The sequence below is a fragment of the Psammomys obesus genome, unplaced genomic scaffold (genome assembly GCF_907164565.1).
Source record: "Psammomys obesus unplaced genomic scaffold, mPsaObe1.curated_primary_1811, whole genome shotgun sequence".
Lineage (NCBI taxonomy): Eukaryota > Metazoa > Chordata > Mammalia > Rodentia > Muridae > Psammomys > Psammomys obesus.
Window position 1 is genome coordinate 561,927 of NW_026594263.1, and position 23,660 is coordinate 585,586.

Below are 23,660 nucleotides of genomic sequence, written 5' to 3' on the forward strand. Positions count from 1 at the left end.
CTTCTCCACTGCTGGTGGGAATGTAAACTGGTACAACCACTCTGGAAATCAATCTGGCGCTTTCTCAGACAACTAGGAATAGCGCTTCCTCAAGATCCAGCCATACCACTCCTAGGCATATACCCAAAATTTGCTCAAGTACACAACAAGGACATTTGTTCAACCATGTTTGTAGCAGCTTTATTTGTAATAGCCAGAAGCTGGAAACAACCCAGATGCCCCTCAACTGAAGAATGGATGCAGAAACTGTGGTACATCTATACAATGGAGTATTACTCAGCAATGAAAAATAAGGAAATCATGAAATTTGCAGGTAAATGGTGGGACCTGGAAAGGATCATCCTGAGTGAGTTGACCCAGAAGCAAAAAGACACTCACGGTATATACTCACTCATATAAACATACAATATAGAATAAACCCACTAAAAGCTGTACATCTAAACAAACTAAGCAAAAGAGAGGACCCTAACTAAAATGTTCAATCCCCATCCTGAAAGGCAAAGAGGATGTACATCAGAAGAAAACGAAAATAGGAAACAACCTCGGAACCCGCTACAGAGGGCCTCTGAAAGCCAGAAGAAAACAGGAAACAACCTTGAAACCTGCCACAGAGGGCCTCTGAAAGCTTCTGCAGTATAGACTGTCAAAGCAGATGCTGAGCCTGATGGCCAACTGATGGGCAGAGTGAATGGAATTTTATGTAAGAAGTGGGAAATAGTAAGAGCTAGAGGGAACGGGAACTCCACAAGCAGAGCAACAGAACAAGATAATTTGAACACAGGGAACTTCCCAGAGACTCCTACTCCAACCAAGGACTATTTGTGGAGATGACCTGGAACCCCTGCACAGGTGTAGCCCATGGCAGTTCAATGTCCAAGTGGGTTACATAGTAATGGGAAGAGGGACTGCCTCTGACATAATCTGATTGGCCTGCTCTTTGATCACTTCCCCCTGGGGGGGGAGCAGCCTTACCAGGCCACAGTAGAGGACAATGCAGCCACTTTTGATGAGAACTGATAGACTAAGATCAGAAAGAAGGAGAGGAGGACCTCCCCTATCAGTGGACTTGGGGAGTGGCATGCATGCAGAAAGGGGAGGGAGGGTGGGATTGGCAGGGGAGGAGGGAGGGGCTTATGGGGGGATACAAAATGAATAAAGTGTAATTAATAAAAAATAAATAAAAGATTTAAAAAAAAAAAAACTTTTAAAGTCTAAATCTCAGTCTAAATCAACAAATCTTAATCTGATCACAGAAAGGACTTCAGGAAATTTGTCCTATGTCATAGGGCCTATGAGGACATAAAAATGCATTACAAAGGACAAATGCTTCCAGAAGTAATTGGGATTATGTGTAAGCATCAGTTCTGTCCAAATTTTAACTAGGTGTCCTTAAGAATGTTCCACAGTTTAATACGTTTCACTAAAACCTAGATGTATAAACATGTTTTATAAAATTCTGACCAACCACTTTAAAACATTGGCCTTTTGGTTTTTTTATTATATAATAAAGAAATGCTACCAGAAAATTTCTGAAGCTACTGAATATAGGAAATTTGAACTCCCTTAGCTTAGCTTGAGGCAAAGTGGTCCCAAGACTAGAAAGCACTATTAGAGATGCCTTACTTTATTTTAAGTTACCTTACAAATGAATTATAAGACTATAGAACAGTGGTTCTCAACCTGAGGGTCCCAGTTCTTTGGGGGTCAAATGACCATTTACAGGGGTTGCCTAAAACCATTGAAAAAATGCAGATCTTTACAATTCATAACAGTAGCAAAATTACAATTACAAAGTAGCAAAGAAAATAATTTTATGGTTGGGGGATCACCACAACATGAGGAACTGCTGCTATAGAATGTCACAGCCTTAGGAAGGTTGAGAACTACTGCTATAGAATGTCAAGAAAAGCAAAACTGGATTTATGCCTTAATGTGTTTAAATAGGGAAATATTTTCTACAGATCATCAAAGCATATGTAAATATATCTAAATAGTTCTTGATTTTTTTTCTTAATTTCTAAGTTTTTAATGGTAAGTAATGAGTTCTGGGAGTATTTAGTCTACTTGATATAATGATGCATTACCTAATTCCAGAATTGCAAATAAAAGCTGGTAAAGCCAGGACCTGTAACTTCACCTACCTGGGAGGTTGAGGCAGAAAGATTACAAGTTTAAGCACAGCCTAAGTAACTAAAGGAGATCCTGTTTAAAAATTAAAAAAAATAAAAAGGGTCAGTGCTATGGCTCAATATTACTACACTTGTATAGCATGCATGTATCCCTAGACTCAATGTATCCTTTTTTAAAAAGGAGGTTTCTTCTTGTCAAAAATGTTTTTATTTTATTATTATTAATATATTTTATTATTTGAGAACCTCATAATGCATAATATATTTTGATATATTCACCCCTACTTCTCCTTCTTACTCCTCAAAAATCACCTTTCAAACTCTCCCAACTTCACATTTTCTCTCTTTTTTATAAACATCCAACTTGGATCCAGTTTGTGCTGTTTATACATGCATGGGTGCAGCTGCAGCATGGTTTACACACCAGTGGCCACACTCTCAAAGAAAGCTGACTCTCAATCCCTGGGAAGCCATCAACTTTCGGTAGCTCCTCAGCTAGAGGTGGGCCCTCATGAGCGTTCTCTCCACTTAATGCTAGAATATTGACTGGCTTGATGTTATGCAAGTCTTATGCAGGTACCCACAGATGCTGTGGTTCTGCCATGCCTAGAAGACACCATTTTACCCACCTCCTCCCTTGACCTCTGGATCTTGAAACCTTTCTTCTTTCTCTTCTAAGATGTTTACTGAGCCTGGGGGAGAAAGGATGTGATATTTATGTCTCATTTATGACTACTGACTCTTTACTTTTACCAGTTGTGAGTTTCTACATTATCTCTGCTTACAGCAAAAAGAAGCTTCTTTGATGGAGATTGAGAGGTGTATAGGTATAAGAATATGTGTGTTTAGAGGACAGCTTGATATCATATATACAGCAAAATAATAGTAGTAGGTTCGCCCCTGGGACCTGTGAGCTTCTCCAACCATGTTTTTCTTGTTTGTTTGTTTGTTGGTTGGTTGGTTTTTGTCAGACTTACAGTACAAGATGTGTGTTTCTTCTTGTGGACTGGGCTTTAAATCCCATCAAAAAGTTGGTCACCCATATAGAATTTGTGCCAATGTTGTACCATCTATGAACATATATCATTAGGCTATTCACAGAGTTCAGAGCTAGATAAAATTGTTGATATCTTTTTCCTCTAGCATCCTGAACAGCACCTTGTGATAGTATGAAAGATAGATACCAGCAGGGAAAGGGGCTGGAGCTCTCTGGGTAGTACCAGCTTAATTCTCCATGTCCTATAAACAAAATGAGTGGTGTTCTGCAACAGCACTATTAGAATCAGGTTCTGATGATGATCAGGAGTGGTGGGAGTATTCTATATTTTTAGGTTGTCTCTAGGATAACCATGACCAACAAAGTTAGGGAAGTATCACAAACCTAGAACTGGGTTGCTTATTTGGCAAACAGTGGCTTCTGGGACGAACATTTTGCCTTGTGCAGTATAACTCCAAATTTGTGTGTGTGTGTGTGTGTGTGTGTGTGTGTGTGTGTGTGTGTGATTACATACTCTTCTGCATTACCCTCCTCCTCAGCACTTGAATCTTCCTCCCCATGATCTTCCTTTCCCACTTTATATCACCTGTCTTCTACTAGTTCTACCCCAAAGGAGAATTTAAACCAACCAAAAAGAAGGAAGAAAGAAAGAAAAAAGGACTATTTAGTGTACATAATAATACAGACAGAAATAGTAGTTAAACCCACAAAACTGATTTTTGTTTGCCTTAAGAATAACGAAATCAGGTAAAAGCATTTGCCACTAAGCCAACAACCTGATTTTTATGTCTGATGGAAAAGGAGAACTGACTCCACCAAATTGTTCTTTGACCTCCTTACACACACACACACACACACACACACACAAACACACCATGGTACACACATACTCCTACATTTTCCCACCATGTACACACACTAAATAAATGTAATAATTTTTTTAAAGAACTAGAAGTTGTGTTTTCTATACTACAATTACAAATAGGTATCTTAGCTCAAGGGAAGCAGATTCATTTCCAAAGTAGGAAACCAGAAATTTTGTTAGATATAAAATTAGCAATCAATTTTAAGTTATGGAATATGAATGGGCTGCCATTTACAATAAGCTTCTGATATTTGAAAGATTTGTTTCATTGTGTCCCAACCCATGGGACTTCAACAGGTTCCTAAAGAAGGGGGTCGAAGAAATAGAGGGGAGGACAAGAGACATAAGGAATGAAGGCTAAGACTGTTTGTCCGATCAAGGCCTTGTTTATTAGAAATTTTTACCCAGCTTATATAGGGAGAAGGCAGGAAAAGGGGGAAGGCTAAATTACTGCTGCAGGAGATAGGAAGGAGTGCTTTCATGGGTTGAATATTGCACCTGCAAGATACCATAAGGATGTTTCCTTAAGATATCTCACGGATGCTCTAAAACTAACAGACGGATGTCTTCACAAATCTATCACTCATGATTTAGGGTCCTAAGTAACTCTTTCACTAAATAGCTTTAGGTCTCCACTAAATGACCTTTGCTCACTATTTGGCTTTGGCTTCAATAAATAGCTTTGTCTCTACTAAATAGCTTTGGCTCACTATTTGACTTTGGCTTCAGTAAATAGCCTTGGCTCCCAGCACATTATATATTTTGTCTTATTTTTTATTTTATAACTCATCTCTGTCTCCCAATCACTACTGATTGTGCTGTGTTTGCAAGATATATTAATTCTGTTATTTTATAAGAAGGTTATATGCAAAGAAATATTAATCTTTGCCCTAGATTTCCTTCACTGTTACAGCTACATCCTATTTCTAAAATCAGTGTTTGATGCAGAAAAGACTTAAGGGTACTTGCCATAAAATAACCTATGTTACTTTCTAGATGAGATTGGATTTTGCCCAGGCAACAAAACATCTAAGTGCCTAGTTTGTTCCTTTCATAATTATGGCACCCAAACCAATGCTATTTAGAAATGGTGTTATCATGAAATAAAACTCAGAGGGAAGAGGAAACATAATTTATAAGAATTAAGCTTTAAGGTTTGTTGCTTAAATAATCTGTTTCACTGAACTCTTTAACAATTGGAATATTAAATTGTTTCAAGCCAACATCTTTGTAGGTGAATGTGATTTTATGAATACTTCAGAGGCAGTTACAGATACAACAAAGGTACTTGTTTTTGCTCTCTAAATTTCTGTTTAGGGTTTTGTTGGTTATGAGCTTATTTTTTCTTCTTCTTGAATATTTTTTTTCTGGTAGTTTGAATATATTTCCAAAAGATAATTGGTGCCTTAGTCATATGGTTTAAACGGAATAATGTGCATTGCTTGAGATTCAGCCTGCAAACTCTATTTTTCTGTCTGTATTTACAAAATAAGATGTTTCTTTCAATTCAGCTCAACTGTGTGCGTATTTTTATCTTCCTTAAGCTGTTAAAATTAAGGGGTCAAAAGAGTTTTTTTTTTAATTACTTAAGATATTTTGCATAGTTAATTTTCAAAGCTAAGTAAAAATGATATGTATTAAAAGTAAAAAACAGAGGTAATAAAAATCACATGGCAATACAAATAACTTAGGAATCATAACCCAATAATGAAAGCTAGGGAAGTTTAGTTATGAATCTTAGTATCTGCTTTGATACACTGCTAGGTAGAGTCTTTCAGAGGCCCTCTGTGGTAGGCTCCTGTCCTGTTACTTGTTTTCTCCTATATCCAATGCACATCCCATTTGTCTTTCTAAGTGAGGATTTATCATCTAACCCCGTGTCCTCTTTCTTGTTTATCTTCTTAGGTATATAGATTTCATTATGTTTATCATATCTTATAGGTCTATATAAGTGAGTATATACCATGTGTGTCTTTCTCCTTCTGAGATACCTCACTCAGAATGATCTTTTCTAGATCCCACCATTTGCCTGCAAAGTTCATGATTTCCTCATTTTTTTTACCTTTATATATGATCTTTATTTTTTTAATTTTATTTTTTTCTTATCAGTTACATTTTATTAACTCTGTATCCCAGCTGTGTCCTGCTCCCTTATTCCCTCCCAATCCCACCCTTCCTCCCTCCCTCATCTCCACCGTGCCCCTTTCCAACTCCACTAATAGGGGGGGACCTCCTCCCCATTCACCCAATCCTGTTTTATCAGGTATCTTCAGGACTGGCTGCAAAGCCCTCCTCTGTGGCCTAACAGGACTGCTCCTCCCTTGGGGGGTGGGGAGGCCAAAGAGCCAGTCATTGAGTTCCTGTTAGAAATAGTCGTTGTTCCCCTCACTATGGGAAACCAATTGGCTACTGAGCTACCACAGGCTACATCTGAGCAGAGGTTCTAGATTATATCCATACACGGTCCTTGGTTGAATGACAGTCTCTGAGAAGACCCTGTGCCCAGATATATTTGGTCCTTGTAGAGCTCCTATCCTTTCCCCATCATACTAACTCCCCATCTTTCATATGATTCCCTGTACTCTGCCGAAGGTTTGGTCATGAGTCTTTGTATCTGCTTTGACAACACTGCTAGTTAGAGTCTTTCAGATGTGCTCAGTAGACTCCTGTCATACGTTCAATGCACATCCCATCTGTCTTTCTAAACGAGGATTGATCATCTTACCCCATGTCCACTCTCTTGATAAACTTTTTTGGGTGTATAGATTTCATTATGTTTGTCATATCTTATAGGTCTATATAAGTGAGTATATACCGTGTTTGTCTTTCTCCTTCTGGGATATTTCACTCAGAATGATCTTTTCTAGATCCCACCCTTTGCCTGCAAATTTCATGATTTCCTCCTTTTTGATTGATGAGTAGTATTCCATTGTGTAAAAATACCACAATTTCTGTACCCATTCCTCCGTTGATAGACATCTGGGTTGTTTCCAGGTTCTGGCTATTACAAATAAAGCTGCTATAAACATAGTTGAGCAAGTATCCCTTTTGTATACTTGAGCAAACTTTGGGTATATACCTAGCAGTGGTATAGCTGGGCAGCACTATTCCTAATTATCTTGGAAAGCGCCAGATAGATTTCCAGAGTGGTTGTACCAGTTTACATTCCCAGCAGCAGTGGAGGAGGGTTCCCCTTTCTCCACAACCTCTCCAGCATGTGTTGTCACTTGAGTTTTTCATCTTGGCCATTCTGATGGGTGTAAGGTGAAATCTCAGGGTCGTTTTGATTTGCATTTCCCTGATGGCTAATGAGGTCGAACATTTCTTTAAGTGTTTCTCTGCCATTTGATATTCCTCTTTCGAGAATTCTCTGTTTAGCTCTGTTCCCCATTTTTTAATTGGATTACTTGGTTTGCTGCTTTTCAGCTTCTTTAGTTCTTTGTATATACTCGATATTAGTCCTCTGTCAGATAAAGGGTTAGTGAAGATCCTTTCCCAATCTGTAGGCAGTCATTTGTTTTGATGACGGTTTCCTTTGCTTTACAGAAACTTTTCAATTTCATGAGGTCCCATTTATTGATTGTTGCTCTTAGAGCCTGTGCTGTTGGTGTTCTGTTCAGGAAGTTGTCTCCTGTGCCAATGAGTTCTAGGCTGTTCCCCACTTTTTCTTCTAACAGCTTTAGAATATCTGGTTTTATGTTGAGGTCTTTGATCCACTTGGACTTCAGTTTTGTGTAGGGTGATAAATATGGATCTATTTTCATTTTTCTGCATGTAGACATCCACTTGGACCAGCACCATTTGTTGAAGATCCTGTCTTTTTTCCATTGAATGGTTTTGGATTCTTTGTCAAAAATCGAGTATTCATAGGTGTATGGGTTTATTTCTGGGTCTTCTATGCGGTTCCATTGATCCTCCTTTCTGTTTTTATGCCAATACCACGCAGTTTTTATTACTATTGCTCTGTAGTACAACTTGAGATCGGGGGTGGAGATACCTCCAGATGATCTTTTGTTGTACAGGATTGTTTTGGAGATTCTGGGTTTTTTGTTTCTCTATATGAAGCTGAGAATCTTTTTTTCAAGGTCTGTGAAGAATTGAGTTGGTATTTTGATGGGGATTGCATTGAATCTGTATATTGCTTTTGGCAGGATGGCCATTTTCACAATGTTAATCCTACCAATCCATGAGAACGGGAGATCTTTCCATCTTCTGAGATCTTCTTCAATTTCTTTCTTCAGAGACTTGAAGTTTTTCTCAAACAGGTCTTTCACTTGCTTGGTTAGTGTCACCCCAAGGTACTTTATGTGGTTAGTGGCTATAGTGAAGGGTGTTGTTTCCCTAATTTCTTTCTCGGCCCTTTTGTCTTTGGTATACAGGAGGACTTCTGATTTTTTTGAGTTGATTTTGTATCCTGCCACTTTGCTGAAGGTGTTTATCAGCTGAAGAAGTTCTCTGGTTGAATCTTTGGGTTCGCTCATGTATACTATTATATCATCTGCAAATAGTGACACTTTGACCTCTTCCTTTCCGATTTGTATCCACTTGATCTCCTTTAGTTGTCTTATTGCTCTGGCTAGGACTTCAAGTACTATGTTGAAGAGGTAGGGAGAGAGTGGGCAGCCTTGTCTTGTCCCTGATTTCAGTGGGATTGATTTAAGTTTCTCTCCATTGAGTTTGATGTTGGCTATAGGCTTGCTGTAGATTGCCTTTACTATGTTTAGATATGTGCCTTGTATTCCTGATCTCTCCAAGACTGTAAACATGAATGGGTGTTGGACTTTGTCAAATGCTTTTTCAGCATCTAAGGAGATGATCATGTGTTTTTTCTCCTTCTATTTGTTTATGTGGTGGATTACATTGATGGATTTCCGTATGTTGAACCATCCTTGCATGCCTGGGATGAAGCCTACTTGGTCGCAGTGGATGATATCTTTGATGTGTTCTTGGATTCGGTTTGCAAGTATTTTATTGAGTATTTTTGCGTCAATGTTCATAAGAGAGATAGATGTGAAGTTTTCTTTTTTTGTTGGGTCTTTGTGTGGTTTAGGTATCAGGGTGACTGTTGCTTCATAGAATTAGTTTGGTAATGTACCTTCTGTTTCTATTTTGTGGAATAGTTTGAGGAGAATTGGTGTGAGCACTTCTTTGAAGGTCTGGTAGAATTCCACGCTGAAACCATCTGGCCCAGGGCTTTTGTTGGAGGGGAGACTGTGAATGACTGCTTCAATTTCCTTGGGGGATATAGGGCTATTCAGTCTTTCTACCTGATCTTGACTTAATGTTGGAAGATGGAATCTATCAAGAAAATTGTCCATTTCATTTAGGTTTTCAAATTTTGTGGTATATAGGCTTTTGTAGTATGACGTAATGATTGTTTGAATTTCCTCAGCGTCTGTAGTTATGTCACCCTTTTCATTTCTGATTTTGCTGATTTGGATAGATTCTCTCTGCTTTTTAATTAGTTTGGCTAAGGGTTTGTCTATCATGTTGATTTTCTCAAAGAACCAGCTTTTTGTTTCATTGATTCTTTGAGTAGTTTTATTTGTTTCTAACTGATTGATTTCAGCCCTGAGTTTGATTATTTCCAGCCTTCTGCTCCTCTTGGGTGTATCTGCTTCTTTTTTTTCTAGGGTTTTCAGTTGGGCCATTAAGTTGTTTGTGTGTGCTGTTATGAATTTCTTCTTGCAGGCACTTAGTGCTATAAATTTTCCCCTGAGCACTGCTTTCAATGTGTCCCATAAATTTGGGTATGTTGTGCCTTCATTTTCATTGAATTCTAGGAAGTCTTTAATTTATTTCTTTCTTCCTTAACCCAGCTGTCATTGAGTAACAAGTTGTTCAGTTTCCATGTGCGTGTAGGCTGTTTGTTATCTCTGTTGTTGTTGAGGTCCAGCTTAAGTCCATGGTGGTCAGATAGAATACAAGGGATTATTTCAATCTTTTTGTATCTGTTGAGGCTTGCTTTATGACCAACTATATGGTCTATTTTGGAGAAGGTTCCATGTGGTGCTGAAAAGAAGGTATACTCTTTTGAGTTTGGATGAAAAAATCTATAGATGTCTATTAGGTCCATTTGATTTAGGGACTCTGTAAGTGTTTTTATTTCGCTATTTGTTTTCTGTCTAGTTGATCTGTCCCTTGGTGAGAGTGGAGTGTTGAAGTCTCCCACTATTAAGGTATTAGGATCAATGTGTGATTTAAGCTTTAATATTGTTTCATTTACGAATGTAGGTGCTCTTGTATTTGGGGCATAGATATTCAAAATTGTGATGTTCTCTTGGTGAGGAGCCTGATGTCTTCTTTTCCTTTGATGATAATATAGTGGCCTTCCTTATCTTTTTTTATTAACTTGGGTTGAAAGTCTATTTTATTAGATATAAGGATGGCTACTCCAGCTTGTTTTCTGGAACCATTTGCTTGAAAAACAAATGGTTCCAGCCCTTTACTCTGAGGTAGTGTTTATCTTTGTTGCATAGGGGTGTTTCTTGGATACAACAGAATGTTGGATCCTGTTTCCCCAACCATTCTGTTAGTCTCTGTCTTTTTATTGGGGAGTTGAGTCCGTTGATGTTGATAGATACTAGTGACCAAGAATTGTTGCTTACTTTTGATGTGGGGTTGGTGGTGTTACTGAGTTTCATTGCTTGTATTCTTTTGATTTTTTTGTTGTGTAGTTATCTATTTCCTCTGTTTCCTTAGATGTAGTTGTTTTCTTTGGTTTGGAGTTTCCCTTCTAGTAACTTCTGTAGAGCTGGTTTACTATGTAGATATTGTTTAAATTTGGTTTTGTCGTGGAATATTTTGAATTCTCTGTTTGTATTGATTGAAAGTTTTCCTGGGTATAGTAGTCTGGGTTGGAATCTGTGGTCCCTTAAGGACTGTATGATTTCTGTCCAGGCCCTTCTGGCTTTCATAGTTTCTGTTGAGAAATCTGGTGATTCTGATAGGTCTACCCTCATATGTTACTTGGCCTTTTTCCCTTGCTGCTTTTAGAATTTTTTCTTTGTTCTGTAGGGTCAGTGTTTTGACTATGATGTAACATGAAGAATTTCTTTTCTGGTCTAGCCTACTTGGTGTTCTGTAGGCCTCTTGCATGTTTATGGACATCTCCTTCTTTAAGTTGGGAAAGTTTTCTTCCATAATTTTCTTGAAAATATTTTCCTGTCCTTTGAGCCTGATGTCTTCTTTTTCTCCTACTCCTATTATTCTTAGAATTTGTCTTTTCATGGTGTCCTTCATTTCTTGGATGTTTTGTGTTTGGAACTTTTCTGATTTTATTTTTTCTTTGAGAGACGTGTCAATTTCCACAAGTGTATCTTCGGCTCCTGAGATTCTTTCTTCCATCTCTTGTATTCTGTTGGTGATGCTTACCTTTGTAGTTCCCGATCTTTTCTCTATGTTCTCCAGCTCCTGGTTTTTCTCTATTTGTGTTTTCTTTATTGATTCTAATTCTGTTTTCATGTCTTGCACCATTTCCTTCATCTGTTTGAATGTGGATTCCTGCTTTTCAATGATAGCTTCTATTTTTTTTGTCCGTTTCCTCTCTATGTATCACTAATTGTGCCTCTACTTCTTTGGCTATAATTGCCTGTATTTCTATGAGAGCTTTGTTTATTTCTTCTTTATTTGCCTTTATTTGTGTGGACATTTCTTTGAGAGATTTGTGCATTTATTCTTTGTTTCCCTCAATTTTCGTGGTCATTTCTCTGAGAGCTTGATTTGTTTCCTCTTGTTTTGTCTCGATTTCTTTGGCTAGTTCTCTGAGGGCCTTGTTCATTTCATCTTTATGGGCCTCTAATAGCTGGAGAAACATAGTTTTGAGGTTGTTTTCTTGTATATCTAGTGAATTGAAGTGTCCATTGTTTTGTGGGGTTGCTCGTGAGGTCATTGTGTCCTGATTTTTGTTGGGAGTGTTCTTACTTCTGCCTCTAGCCATCTGGTTATTTATAACTCTCACTGTTTGATCCTAGAGTTTGTAGTTTATGCTATGATTGTCTCTTTCTGTTTTCTGGACTGTTTTTTCAGGAAGATGAAAGAGGTTCACTGGTTTGGGAGTATGCATTGTGGTTTCAGTTTTGCCTAAATAAGGAATGTGACGCTGGCGCTATTCGCATGCGCTTTTAGCAGGCGCAGTGTGCATGCGCGGATTCTTTGACTATTGCAGTGGCCTGCAGGTCACTATTATGCAGTTCTGTCTGAGATCCAGGGATTGTTTGCCTGGATTCCACTGGTGGACCCAAAAGGCAGAGGCTTCAACGTTGGTGTCGCTATCCCAAGAATCCCTATGACGCCCACACTAGGGGTGTGGGTGGCAGGGATCTCGTCTGGTTGCTTCTGTGGAGAGGCCCTGGGTGTGGGGCAAACTCTCCCTAAAAGGTTCACTCACTCTCTTGCAGGACCAGTTGGAATGCACAGGGGTTCCCCTTGTTCTCTACTCTCTGATTTTGTCCTGCTGCGGAAATGCGTGGGTAGGCTAACAGTCAGCTCTGTGACACTGTGGTCGCAGGACTCGGTGTCCACCTTTCCTGTGTGCTGCCTCTCTGTCCTTTCCCTCTGCCAGGAGGGGTTATGTTGACTGGTCCCGGGGTAGCGCGGGAAAGAGTTAGGGTGAGTGTTCTCAATCCCAGATCCCGGGCCCAGATCTCTCTGCCAGAAGCAGCCTGGCGGAAGAAGAACCTATGTTTCCCGAGAGAGTACCAGGTAGGGTTGAGTGTCCTCAGATCCAGAGCTTGGGTTTCTCTGCTAGGGGCCACTGGGTGAGCTGGAGAGAGGGTGCTGTGTCCTTGGCAGGCTGCCTCTCTGTCCTTCCCCTCTGACCTTCCCCTCTGCTAGGGCAAGCTTATGGAGGTGCTCCCAGGGGAGTGCCAGCAGGGGTTGGGGCTTCTCAGTCAGATCCTGAGCCTGCGTTTCTCTGCCAGGGGTGGGGTGGGGCGCCCGTGATAGTACTTGCTGCTAGACCTTATTGCACTGGACCCAGGAGAATCTCAGGACTTGTAGAATGACCACAGTCCCAGATCCTGAGCTGTAGTTTGTTTGTTAGGAGCAGCTGGCAGCACTGGGTTCCAGGCACTGTGAAGCCGCTGTTTGCCTCTTTATCCTTCTGCTCCGCCGCGGCAGGGTTATGGCGGCGTTTAGGGGAGTGCCCGAAAGGATTGGGTTTTCTCAGCCCCGATCTCGGGTTGGGGTACAGACAATGTGGTCTGTGGCAGATTCTGCTGGACGCCTTCTGCCTCCTCCCAAGAGGGAGTAGGGATTTTGAGCTGGGCGCAACTGCTCTCCGTGCAGTGGGAGCTCAGTTGTGATGGAGGAGGGTATCTGAGGTCAGCGAGACCTTCCAGGGAAAGACTGGGTGACCTGTGACCAGTCTGGCAACTTTCCTTCCCTGTGGGGTTTTCTTGCGACTGGGACTCTCAGTCTCTGGCACCCTTGTGCCCACCGACCAGCCTGGGAAAGTGATCGGGACATGCAGGCTTGAGGCTCCAGTGCGGAGATACAAAGCCCCCATTACCCGGGATCTCTTCCTGGTTCTGGCTGTGCGACCTGAGTGTGGACCTGACGGATTCCCACGCTTGGGAGCCTCCCCTCACCTGGGAAACAAGATCGCAGTAGTTTTAGGGCCCAGAGTTCAGTCTCCTGGTCGCTGCACCGAGAGTGTTGTCCAGCTTCTCAGACACAGTGTTCTCCCGGTGCTGCCATCTTGGACCCCCAGATTTCCTCATTTTTGATTGCTGAGTAGTATTCCATTGTGTAAAAATACCGCAATTTCTGTATCCATTCCTCTGTTGATGGACATCTGGGTTGTTTCCAGGTTCTGGCTATTACAAATAAAACTGCTACAAACATGGTTGCAGAATGTATAAAGAACAAAAGAAATTAAAAAGCAATAAATCAAGTAATCCAATTAAAAAATGGGGTATGGAGCTAAATAGAGATTTCTCTGTACATGAATATAGAATGGCAGAGAAACACTGAAAGAGATGCTCAAAATCCTTAGCCATCAGGGAGATGCAAATCAAAACGACCCTGAGATTTCACCTTACACCCATCAGAATGGCTAAAATCAAAAACTCAAATGACAACACATGCTGGAGAGGTTGTGGAGAAAGGGGAACCCTCCACCATTGCTGGTGGGAATGTAAACTGGTACAACCACTTTGGAAGTCAATCTGGTGCTTTCTCAGACAATTAGAAATAGTGCTTTGTCAAGACCCAGCTATACTACTCCTAGATATATACCCAAAGTTTGCTCAAGTAGAGTATATCTTTTAAATAATCTTTTTACCCAAGACTGGTGTTGGGCTTGCAGTGTATTTTAAGCTGGCCTTGAACTTATAATGCTACCTCAGCCTCCTGAGTGATGGAATTATAGGCATGAGTCATGTTATCAGACTTGCTTATGTTTCTTTTTAGTTTGGTCATTTTTATTCAGGTGATAGGTATTATACACTGGTATAAATTTGTATTGCTTTAAACAATTTTTTATCACTGAACCAGTTTCCTGTGCTTTTAGATTTGATTTTTTTAAAAGATACATTTCTAAGGGAGGTGCAGTCCTGTTAGGCCACAGAGGAGGACTTTGCAGCCAGTCCTGAAGATACCTGATAAAACAAGGCCAGATGAAAGGGGAGGAGATCCTCCCCAATCAGTGGACTTGGAAAGGGGCAGGGAGAAGCTGAGGAAGGGAGGGTGGAATTGGGAGGAAATAAGTGAGAGGGATACAGCTGGGATACAGAGTTAATAAAATGTAACTAATAATAATAAACAATAATAATAAAAAAGATGCATTTCTTGTATCTTTCAAAAAAGATATATAACGTAGTTTGAATAGATAGTCTGTAATGTATTCTAGCCTCCCATATTATGAAAATCAATCTGGTCTTGATTTTACTGAGAATTTTTTACATGCTACTTTATGGTATCATTATTATTTGACTTCCATAAGTTTGGTTATGATATATATAGGTGGTGACCTCTACACCTTTTCCTAGTTTGTTGAACAACCTTTTTTTTTTTTTGTAGGCATTTTGTGACTAATATTTCATGAAAGTAGGGATGTTTATTGATATCATCTTATTTTTTTCAGATACTTTCTCCCTTTACCTCTTCTTTTAGGACTTGTGTTACACGTAGATTATTGGTTTAATGTTTTTCCACAAGTCTTTGAGACTCCATTTTTTTTCTTCTTTATGTATTTTACTTTTTCACCCATGGATAATCTCTACTGACTTGTCATTCTTAAGAATGCCAGTTCTTTTTTGCCAGTTTAAGTACATTCTTCAAGTGAACTTTTCAGTTCAGTTATCAACTATAGAATTTGTATTTTTACAATTTGTGTATCTTTATTGATATCCGCTATTTTGTAGGACCTAACTTTTTAATTAATAGACTTTATTTGGTCAGTTTCGGGCTTATAGAAAAATAAAACAGAAAATACAGTTTCCCTGTACTACTATCTACCATCTCTGATTATGACTTCTCTAATTACTAACATCTTACAATGTTATGGAAAATTTGATAACAACTGATGAGCCAAGACTAATATGTTACTATTAAATGAAATCCATAATTTACAGTAAATTTGATTTTTCTTACTATACAGTTTTGTTGAATATATACTATTACATAACAGCCATCACAACATCATACAGAAGAGAATTGCCTTAAAAATCCATGTGCTTTTACATGGTAAACACTTTACCAACTTCTGGAAGCTAGTTAACTTTTTATTGTTTCTATAATTTTATATTTTCTTTTTAATATAATTTTTATTTATTAAAAAATTTATTCACTTTGTACCCCAGCTGTAGCCCCCAAGCCCCCAGCTTGTCCTCACCCAATCCCGCCCCCCCCTTCCTCCCTCATCTCCTCCCATGCCCCTTCCACAGATCACTGATAAGGGTACCCTCCTCCCCTTCCATCTGACCCTAACCTATCAGGTCCCATTCCTCTGTTTCTTTTATTTCTTTCAGTGATTTAATTATTTCCTCTCTGAAGTCCACAAACTGTTTAGCTGCATCTTCCTGTATTTCTTTACAGATGGCCATTTTCTGTTTGACTCTTTCTTCCTCCGTTTCTTTATGGATGGTCATAATCTGTTTGACTTTATCTTCCTCTAATTCTTTTTGAATTTTGTTTCCTCCATTATCCTCTTCATAAGCATAGATGTAAGATCATCTTATGATGGGGTGTCCAGGGCTGCTTGCCCCTGTATGACTGGGTTCTGGAGATGCTATATTGCTTTGACTTTTGTTAGTTGTGCTTTTACACTGTCCTCTATCCATCTGCCTGTCTCGGGTGGTGGCTGTTAGTTTCTGGTACCTCCTGGAATCCTGGGGTGGGGAGAATCCCTTTGGCAGGAAGATGTTTGTTCCTGAAGGAGGCCTCCTCAGCTTTTTGGGTATGGCCATCAAATGGCCAGTGCTTCTCAGGAATTGCCACAGCTTACCTCAAGCATATGGGCCTATGTGTTAACTGTGGTCATTGGTAGTCAGGGGTCCTCTCCTCTCACCAGGAGAAGTCCTGGAGACAGCTTCCCTGCTGCTGAGTTTTTTGCTCTGAATTTAGTGGGCTACTGCTGCTGTTGCTGCTGCTCTTACACTGTGTTTGCTGGTCACAGTCCTCTTGAACCAGGGAGCCCGTGGTTTGGTCAGTTTAGCTGGGGATAACTGGTTGCACCCTGAAGCAGTATCTGGGGGCTGATCCAGTGGCTCTCAGGCTTCTGTAGGTCTGAGGTTGGAGCTCTGTGCCCCAGTACCCAAGCAGTAATTAGTGGCAGGTGAGCACAACACTCATGGATGTGGCCAGAGGTTAGAGCTTGGAGCCTGTGGGAGCCCAGGAACTTATCCAGAGCTGGTGTCCTGAAGTCGGACCTGATGTTTTCCCCACTGTGGGGTTTCCTCCTGACAGGGAGACCCAGTCTGTAGAGTTTTGAGGTTCACAGTTTAGAATGGGATGGTGAGTAGAGCATGCAGGCACAGGCGAGTGGCTCCGCATTGGTGATTGGGTGCCTACAAGAACCCGGGAACTTTTCCCTAGAACTTCTGGGGGGGGGGATGTTCAGCTATGTACCCTGAGATTGGGCCTGCTGTTTCCCTCAGCATGGAGTTTCCTCCTGACAGAGAAACCCAGTCTCTGGTGCCCTGGCACCTACAGTTCTCTCTGGGATGGTGAGTTGGTCTCTCAGACAGGTCTCTGGGCTGGCGGCTGAGCACCTGCCAGAGCCAGGGACCTTATCCAGGGATTATCTGTGTGACCAGAGGTCAGTCCCATTGCTTCCTTCACCGTGGGTTTTTCTCTGGACTGGAAAACCAAATCTCTGCTGTTGCGTTGTCCACACATCAGTCTGGGATGGTGATCAGAGCACGCAGGCTTGTGGCTCTGGGCTGGCGACTGAGCAACTGCCAGGATTCAGGAACTCTTCTGGGGTTTAGCTGGGTGACCTGAGAATGGGCCAGGTTGCTTTCCACACTGTGGGGTTTTCTCTCCCCTGGGAAGCACAATCGTTGGTGTTTTAGGGCCCAGAGTTAAGTCTGTTGGTTGTTGTGCAGTCACTGTTGTCCTGCTGGTCAAACGCAGTATCTTCTTGGCACTGCCAACTTGTATTCCCCATTTTACATTTTCCAAAATGCTATAGAACTAAAGCATATCAAATATAGCCTTTCAAATTGACTTCTTTCACTTAACTAGGTACTCTTGTCTATTCTCAATGTAATTTGATATCCCATCTATTATAGTGCTTAAAAAGTACCTAAATTTTTTGGTGTACCAGAATATTTATTTTTTCATTCACTAAAGGACACCTGTTTGCTTCTGGATTTGGGCAGTTAATGAGTAAAATTACTATAGGTATCCACATGTGTGTTTTTATGCAGATCATAATTTTCAACTCATTTGGGTTCATGATTGGGAGTATAATTTTTGAACTGTATGTTAAAACTGTGTTACCTTTGTATGAACTGCCAAACTATTTTGCAAAGTAGCTATATTGTTCTTTTTTCTTTATCTTTTTTTTTTTTTATTGTGTAAATGTACCACACTTTCTGTATCCATTCCTTCATTGAAGGACATCTTGGTTGTTTCCAGATTCTGGCTATTACAAATGAAGCTGCTATGAACAAAAGTCCTTATTGAATGGTGGGGCATCTTTTGGGTATATGCCTAGGAGTGGTATAGGTGGAACTTGAGGTAGCATTATTCCTAATTTTCTGAGAAAGTGCCAGATTGATTTCAAAAGTCGTTGTACAAGTTTACCTTCCCACCAGCAATGGAGGAGGGTTCCCCTTTCTCCACATCCTTTCCAGCATGCATCATCCCTTGAGATTTTTATCTTAGCCATCCTGATGGGTGTAAGGTGAAATCTCAGGGTCGTTTTGATTTGCATTTCCTGAATGACTAAGGATGTTGAGCATTTCTTTAAGTGTTTCTCTGCCATTTGATATTCCTCTGTTGAAAATTCTCTGTTTAGCTCCATTTTTAAATTGGATTACTTGGTTTTGTTGTTGTTTAACTTCCTCAGTTCTTTACATATTCTGGATATTAGCCCTCTCTCAGATGGAGGGTAGATGAAGATCTGTTTCCAGTCTGCAGGCTGTTCTTTTGTTCTCCTGAAATTTGCAGTCAAATGGTGGGAACTAGAAAAGATCATCCTGAGTGAGATAACCCAGAAGCAGAAAGACACATATGATATATGCTCACTTATAAGTGTATATTAGCCATATAATATAGAATAAACATACTAAAATCTATAGTCCTAAAGAAGCTAAACAACAAGGAGGACCCTAGGAAAGATGCTTAATCCCCATTCAGAAAGACAAACAGGATAGACATGGGAAGCAGAAGACAAGGAACAAAACAGGAGCCTACAAAAAACTCTAACCACCTGAGGGTATCAAGGGAGATACTGAGACTCATGGCAAAACTTTGGGCAGAGTGCCATAATCCTTATGAAAGAAGAGGGAGAGAGAAAGACCTAGAGGGGACAGTAACTCCACAAGGAGACTACAGAACCAAAAAATCTGGGCCCAGGGACCCCTGCAGAGCCTGATATTCCAACCAAGGACCATGCATGGAGAGAACCTAGAACCCCTGTTCAGAGGAAGCACATAGGCTGCTCAGTTTCCAAATGGGTTCATTAATAAGGGGTACATTATTCATGTTGCCTCTGACATGAACTCAGTGGCCAGCTCTTTGATCACCTCCCCCTGGGGGGGGGATACAGCCTTGCCAGGCCACAGAGGAAGATGATGCAGGCAGCCTTGATGAGACCTGATAAGCTAGGATCAGATAGAAGGGGAGGATGTCCTCACCTATCAGGGGATTAGGGGAGGTTTATAGGGGGAGAAGAGGGAGGGTAGGTTGGACGGGGAGGAGATGAGAGAGGGGTGGCAGAGAGGATACAAAGTTTATGAATTGTAATATATATAGAGAGAGAAAGAGAGAGAGTTCTTGTTTCACATCCTCATAGTCATTTGGTATTGTAAGTTTTGATTTTAATAGGTGTGGATTTTTTAAAAATACAATTAGCTAATGCTGTATGAAGCTGAATATTTTTGTATGATTATTGGCTATCTTATTGTATCCTTTCCCTACTGTTTATCAGATCATTTTTTTCTTCTGTTCTCTTGATTCTTTCAATAAAAGCCACAAATAGTTAATTTAAAATTATGTGGTTTTCTTATGAATCCTTGTAAATACTTTCTGCTTTCCATTCAACCAACAACCACACTTCAAGTCTTTGTTTCCTTGACCTCCTGTACAAGATTACTCTTTTCTAATGTTTAACAAAGCATAGGAAAGGTTCTGGGAAGCACCAGCTTGACCTTTAGGATATCTTATCAAAAGGCTCTTTAGTTGTGCTCTTAAGATTTTACTATTTTATTAATAGTGGATCTGGCTTTTAGCTTTGCCTAGAAGCTAGATCTTGTTTTGACAATTGTCTTGTCCTGTGGAGAAACTGAGAATGAAACAATGCATTTCTAAAGCCAACGAATTATAACTCATTTGTGTTTAATAGTTTGTTCCTTGAGAGAGCAAGATTTGAAGCTATGCCTATGTAGCTCCCATAGCTTGTCCCTGAGGGCCTGTCCCTTGATGTAGCCTGTAGTGGACTGTTTGTCCTATAAGCATGAGATCCTGGGTTTATTCTTCCCATGCCAGTGCCTTAAATAAACAATCCTGTCCTCTGGCCAAAAGGGCCTGTTACTTCTTTGTACAATGCAACTAACATTTCATTAAATCCTCAAAGAAGGGATTTAAACATAGAGAGAATAAATACTTGGGTTAAGGTATAGAAATGGAGAGAAATGTAAAAGTATGTTAGCAGACAGTTGCCACCAAGAACACAGGACATTTCTATTTCTTTTCCCTTTGCTTTGTTATTAGAACATTCAATTACCAGTTTCTAGTTTCTGGTGGCCACCTTTTACATCCCACTTTCAATGCAAACACTACATTCTAGTCTTCTGTCATTTGGTTTACATGGGTTATCTATCTTTAGAATACTCTTCACCTTGCTTACCAGTACAGTGCCTTACCTGTCAAGGCATAAAATGAGTGCTATCTTCTCTTTAAGACCTGTGTGTACATGCTCACATGTACATGTGCAGCACAAACACATGTGCAGTACAAAGCCACAGTGCCCCTGTGAAGGTCAGAGGTCAACTTTGGTGTCAATCTTTAAACCACTTCAGAACAGCACAAGTTAATGAAAGGTAAAGAATGACTTTAAAATATTTAGTCAAGGAAAGCTAATGCAGGCTGAGGAGATATTCCAGTGGAAGATTAAGAAAGTATGGCCTTGTTTGAAGGCCAGAAAAAGGCACCAGATTTTATTATAGATGATGGTTGTGACCCACCATGAAGGTGCTGGGAATTAAACTCGGGACCTTTGGAAGAGCACCCAGTGCTCTTAACCTCTGAGCCATCTCTTCAGCCCAACTCTTTCATCTTTTATACAACAAAATATTTTGTGTGAAAATGTTACTCATACTTCAGAAATTTATAAATCATCCTTAACTTCCATTTCTTGGTTTCAAAGATAGCCAGAGTTGAATCACTAAAGACTTTTGTCTGTCACACATATTTCTTTGGGCAGCTCAGAGGAGTGCACTTGTATGCACACTTCTAGATACCCAGGAATATATCTAAATCTTTCAGAGTTCCACATGGTTATTTTGTTATCTAAAACCTCCTTTCAGAATTCTAGCTACCCCCTTTCTTCCCCAAATGAAATTGCAGAGGTAAACAGCTGTGATGTTAGAAGCAGGCCACCGGGGTTTTCTGTTATGCCCTGGAAATGGGACTGTTTTTCAGAGCAGAGCTGTAAATAAAATCAAATAACACCTTGGAAGTGGAGATTTGCCAGGAGCTGTCAGTTTGATCAAATGTTGACTGTGCTGAGGATAAGATGGTACTTAGAGGAAAGTCCAAAACATTACACTGGTTGTCTTACTGCTAGCTTTTCATGGCTATTAGGCAGTTTGGGCAGGAACAGCTTCAAATTAAATCCTCTCAGACTCTGCTCTTCTTACTGAGGTCCATGAGGATTTTTGTTTTGTTTTCTGATGCTTCTTTTCTCACCCTCTTTTTCTGTATATGATGGGGATGGAACCCAGGGTCTTAAGCTTGCTTAACAGTCACTCTTCCTCTGAGATATATCCTTGATCTTTATTAGTTTTCCTTGAATAAAGTAGTTCTTTGCCTTTGGTTAACTTGTGGCGTTCTGAAATGGTTTAAGTATTTGACAGTATTTTGTTGCTTTTGTTGAGGCATTGGCTTATTGAGATTCTGAGTGTGTGGTCTCCAAGGTTACTTTGTTTGACAAACTCAATTGTTTCCGAGACATTTCCTTAATGTTTAGTATATCCTTAGATTGTGGTTTATGAATGACAGACAGAATACGAACACATTTTTTATTTTTTGAATTTAATTTATTCTCTCATACATTACATCCTGACCATAGGTTTCCCTCTCTCCACTTGTGTGAGCCCTCCCCCCACCTTCCCTCTGCCCCAGATATACTTCTCCATTTCAACAAATTTCTCATTGAAACTTGTGAAGATACATTTAGGACAATCACATTCCTACTTTCTTTTTCAGGTTGCTATTGATTCTGACTCTACAAGCCCATCTGATAATTTTGAGGAGCATCCTTTGACATGTCAAAAAGAGTATAGCAAAACTGTGAACACGGAGGCCTTAATGACAGTATTTCACCCTCAAAATTTGGAGAATGTTGATTCTAAAATGGTAAGGAAACAAAATAATTACATCTATGGGTTCGAGCATTGGTCCTCAAACTTCCTGATGCTGCAGCCATTTAATACATACAGTTCCTCATGTTATGGCGACCCCTAACCATAAAGTTATTTTATTGCTACTTCATAACTGTAATTTTACTACTGTTATGAATCATACTGTTAATGGGTGTTTCCTTATCTTAGGCGAACCCTATAAAAGGGTTTTTGTCAACACAGGTTGAGAAACACTGGATTAAATGGTATCAAAATAAAAAGGTTTACTTTTGAGGTTTGAAGTATGCCTTGTTTGGTTCCAGAGCACTCAAACTATTATCAATAGTGAAGAGAAAAGAGGAAATGTTGGGCCAGGCAAGAGTGGCATACACCTTTAATCCTAGCACTTGTGAGACAGAGGCAGGCAGATCTCTGTGAGTATGAGGCCAGCCTGGTCTATAGAGTGAGTTCCACGACAGCCTGAGCTATACAGATAAACCCTATCTTGAAAAAGAATTATTGGTTTTTATGTGCATTGATGTTGTGTCTGCATGTAGTATGTTTGTATTTAGGTGTTAAGGTGTGTTGAGATCCTCTAGAAATAGAGATACAGACAGTTGTGAACTGCCATGTGGGTCCTGGGAATTGAGCCATGATCCTCTGGAAGAACAGTCACTGCTCTTAACCTCTGACCCATCTCTCCAACCCCCTATTTACATGGATTTCTAATAATCTGTGGTAAAATGGAGTTGATTTGGGGAAGAATGATGGTTCAAATTTTTTACCTCCTAGCTTTGGCGACTTTTAAGAGTTTAACTAGTAATGATAGTAAATTACAACTGTTAGGTTTGCATGGGTTTATTCTTTTTTTAATGTTAAGGGTCCAATGCTTTACCATGTGAATATGATTTTTGATTTTCTAAGTTTTTGCTCTGCATATATTGTCTTGTGGAAAACAGAAGAAACAAATTATTTTAAATAAATTAATTTTTCACTGTTTAGTTGCCTTGGTTTTTCTATTCCAGTTGAAAGAAAAGATGAAGGAACAATCATGGAACATCTTATTTTCAGAATGTGGGCGTGGTGTTACCATGTTCCGGACAAAAAAGACCCGAGATCTGGTTGTCAGAGGGATTCCAGAGACTTTACGAGGAGAGCTCTGGATGCTATTCTCAGGTATTACATTTATTTGATTCTTTCATTTATTATGTCCTTTCTAGGAGTTATGTTCTAAATGCAAATGTAGTTAAGACATGAGGTCAGAATAGTCAAAGAGACAAAGATGTAGTTACATGTGCTTACCTAAGTATCAACATATTTACTATCTGGAAAGATTAATTCATTAGTCAAGATATGAAATTATATATAATTGATATATTTTTATAATATATAATTATATATATTATCATATATCATATATTAATATATGAAATATA

General features: G+C 39.8%; 1 protein-coding gene across 1 annotated transcript in view; it reads left to right on the top strand.

Annotated features, from left to right (window-relative positions):
* Tbc1d8b (TBC1 domain family member 8B) overlaps positions 1 to 23,660 on the top strand; it is a 113,307-nt gene that overhangs the window by 42,121 nt on the left and 47,526 nt on the right. Inside the window, exons 8-9 of the mRNA XM_055618378.1 lie at positions 22,091 to 22,240; positions 23,250 to 23,400. Of these exons, the coding sequence (XP_055474353.1) occupies positions 22,091 to 22,240; positions 23,250 to 23,400 (301 nt within the window). The remainder of the gene's footprint in view (positions 1 to 22,090; positions 22,241 to 23,249; positions 23,401 to 23,660) is intronic.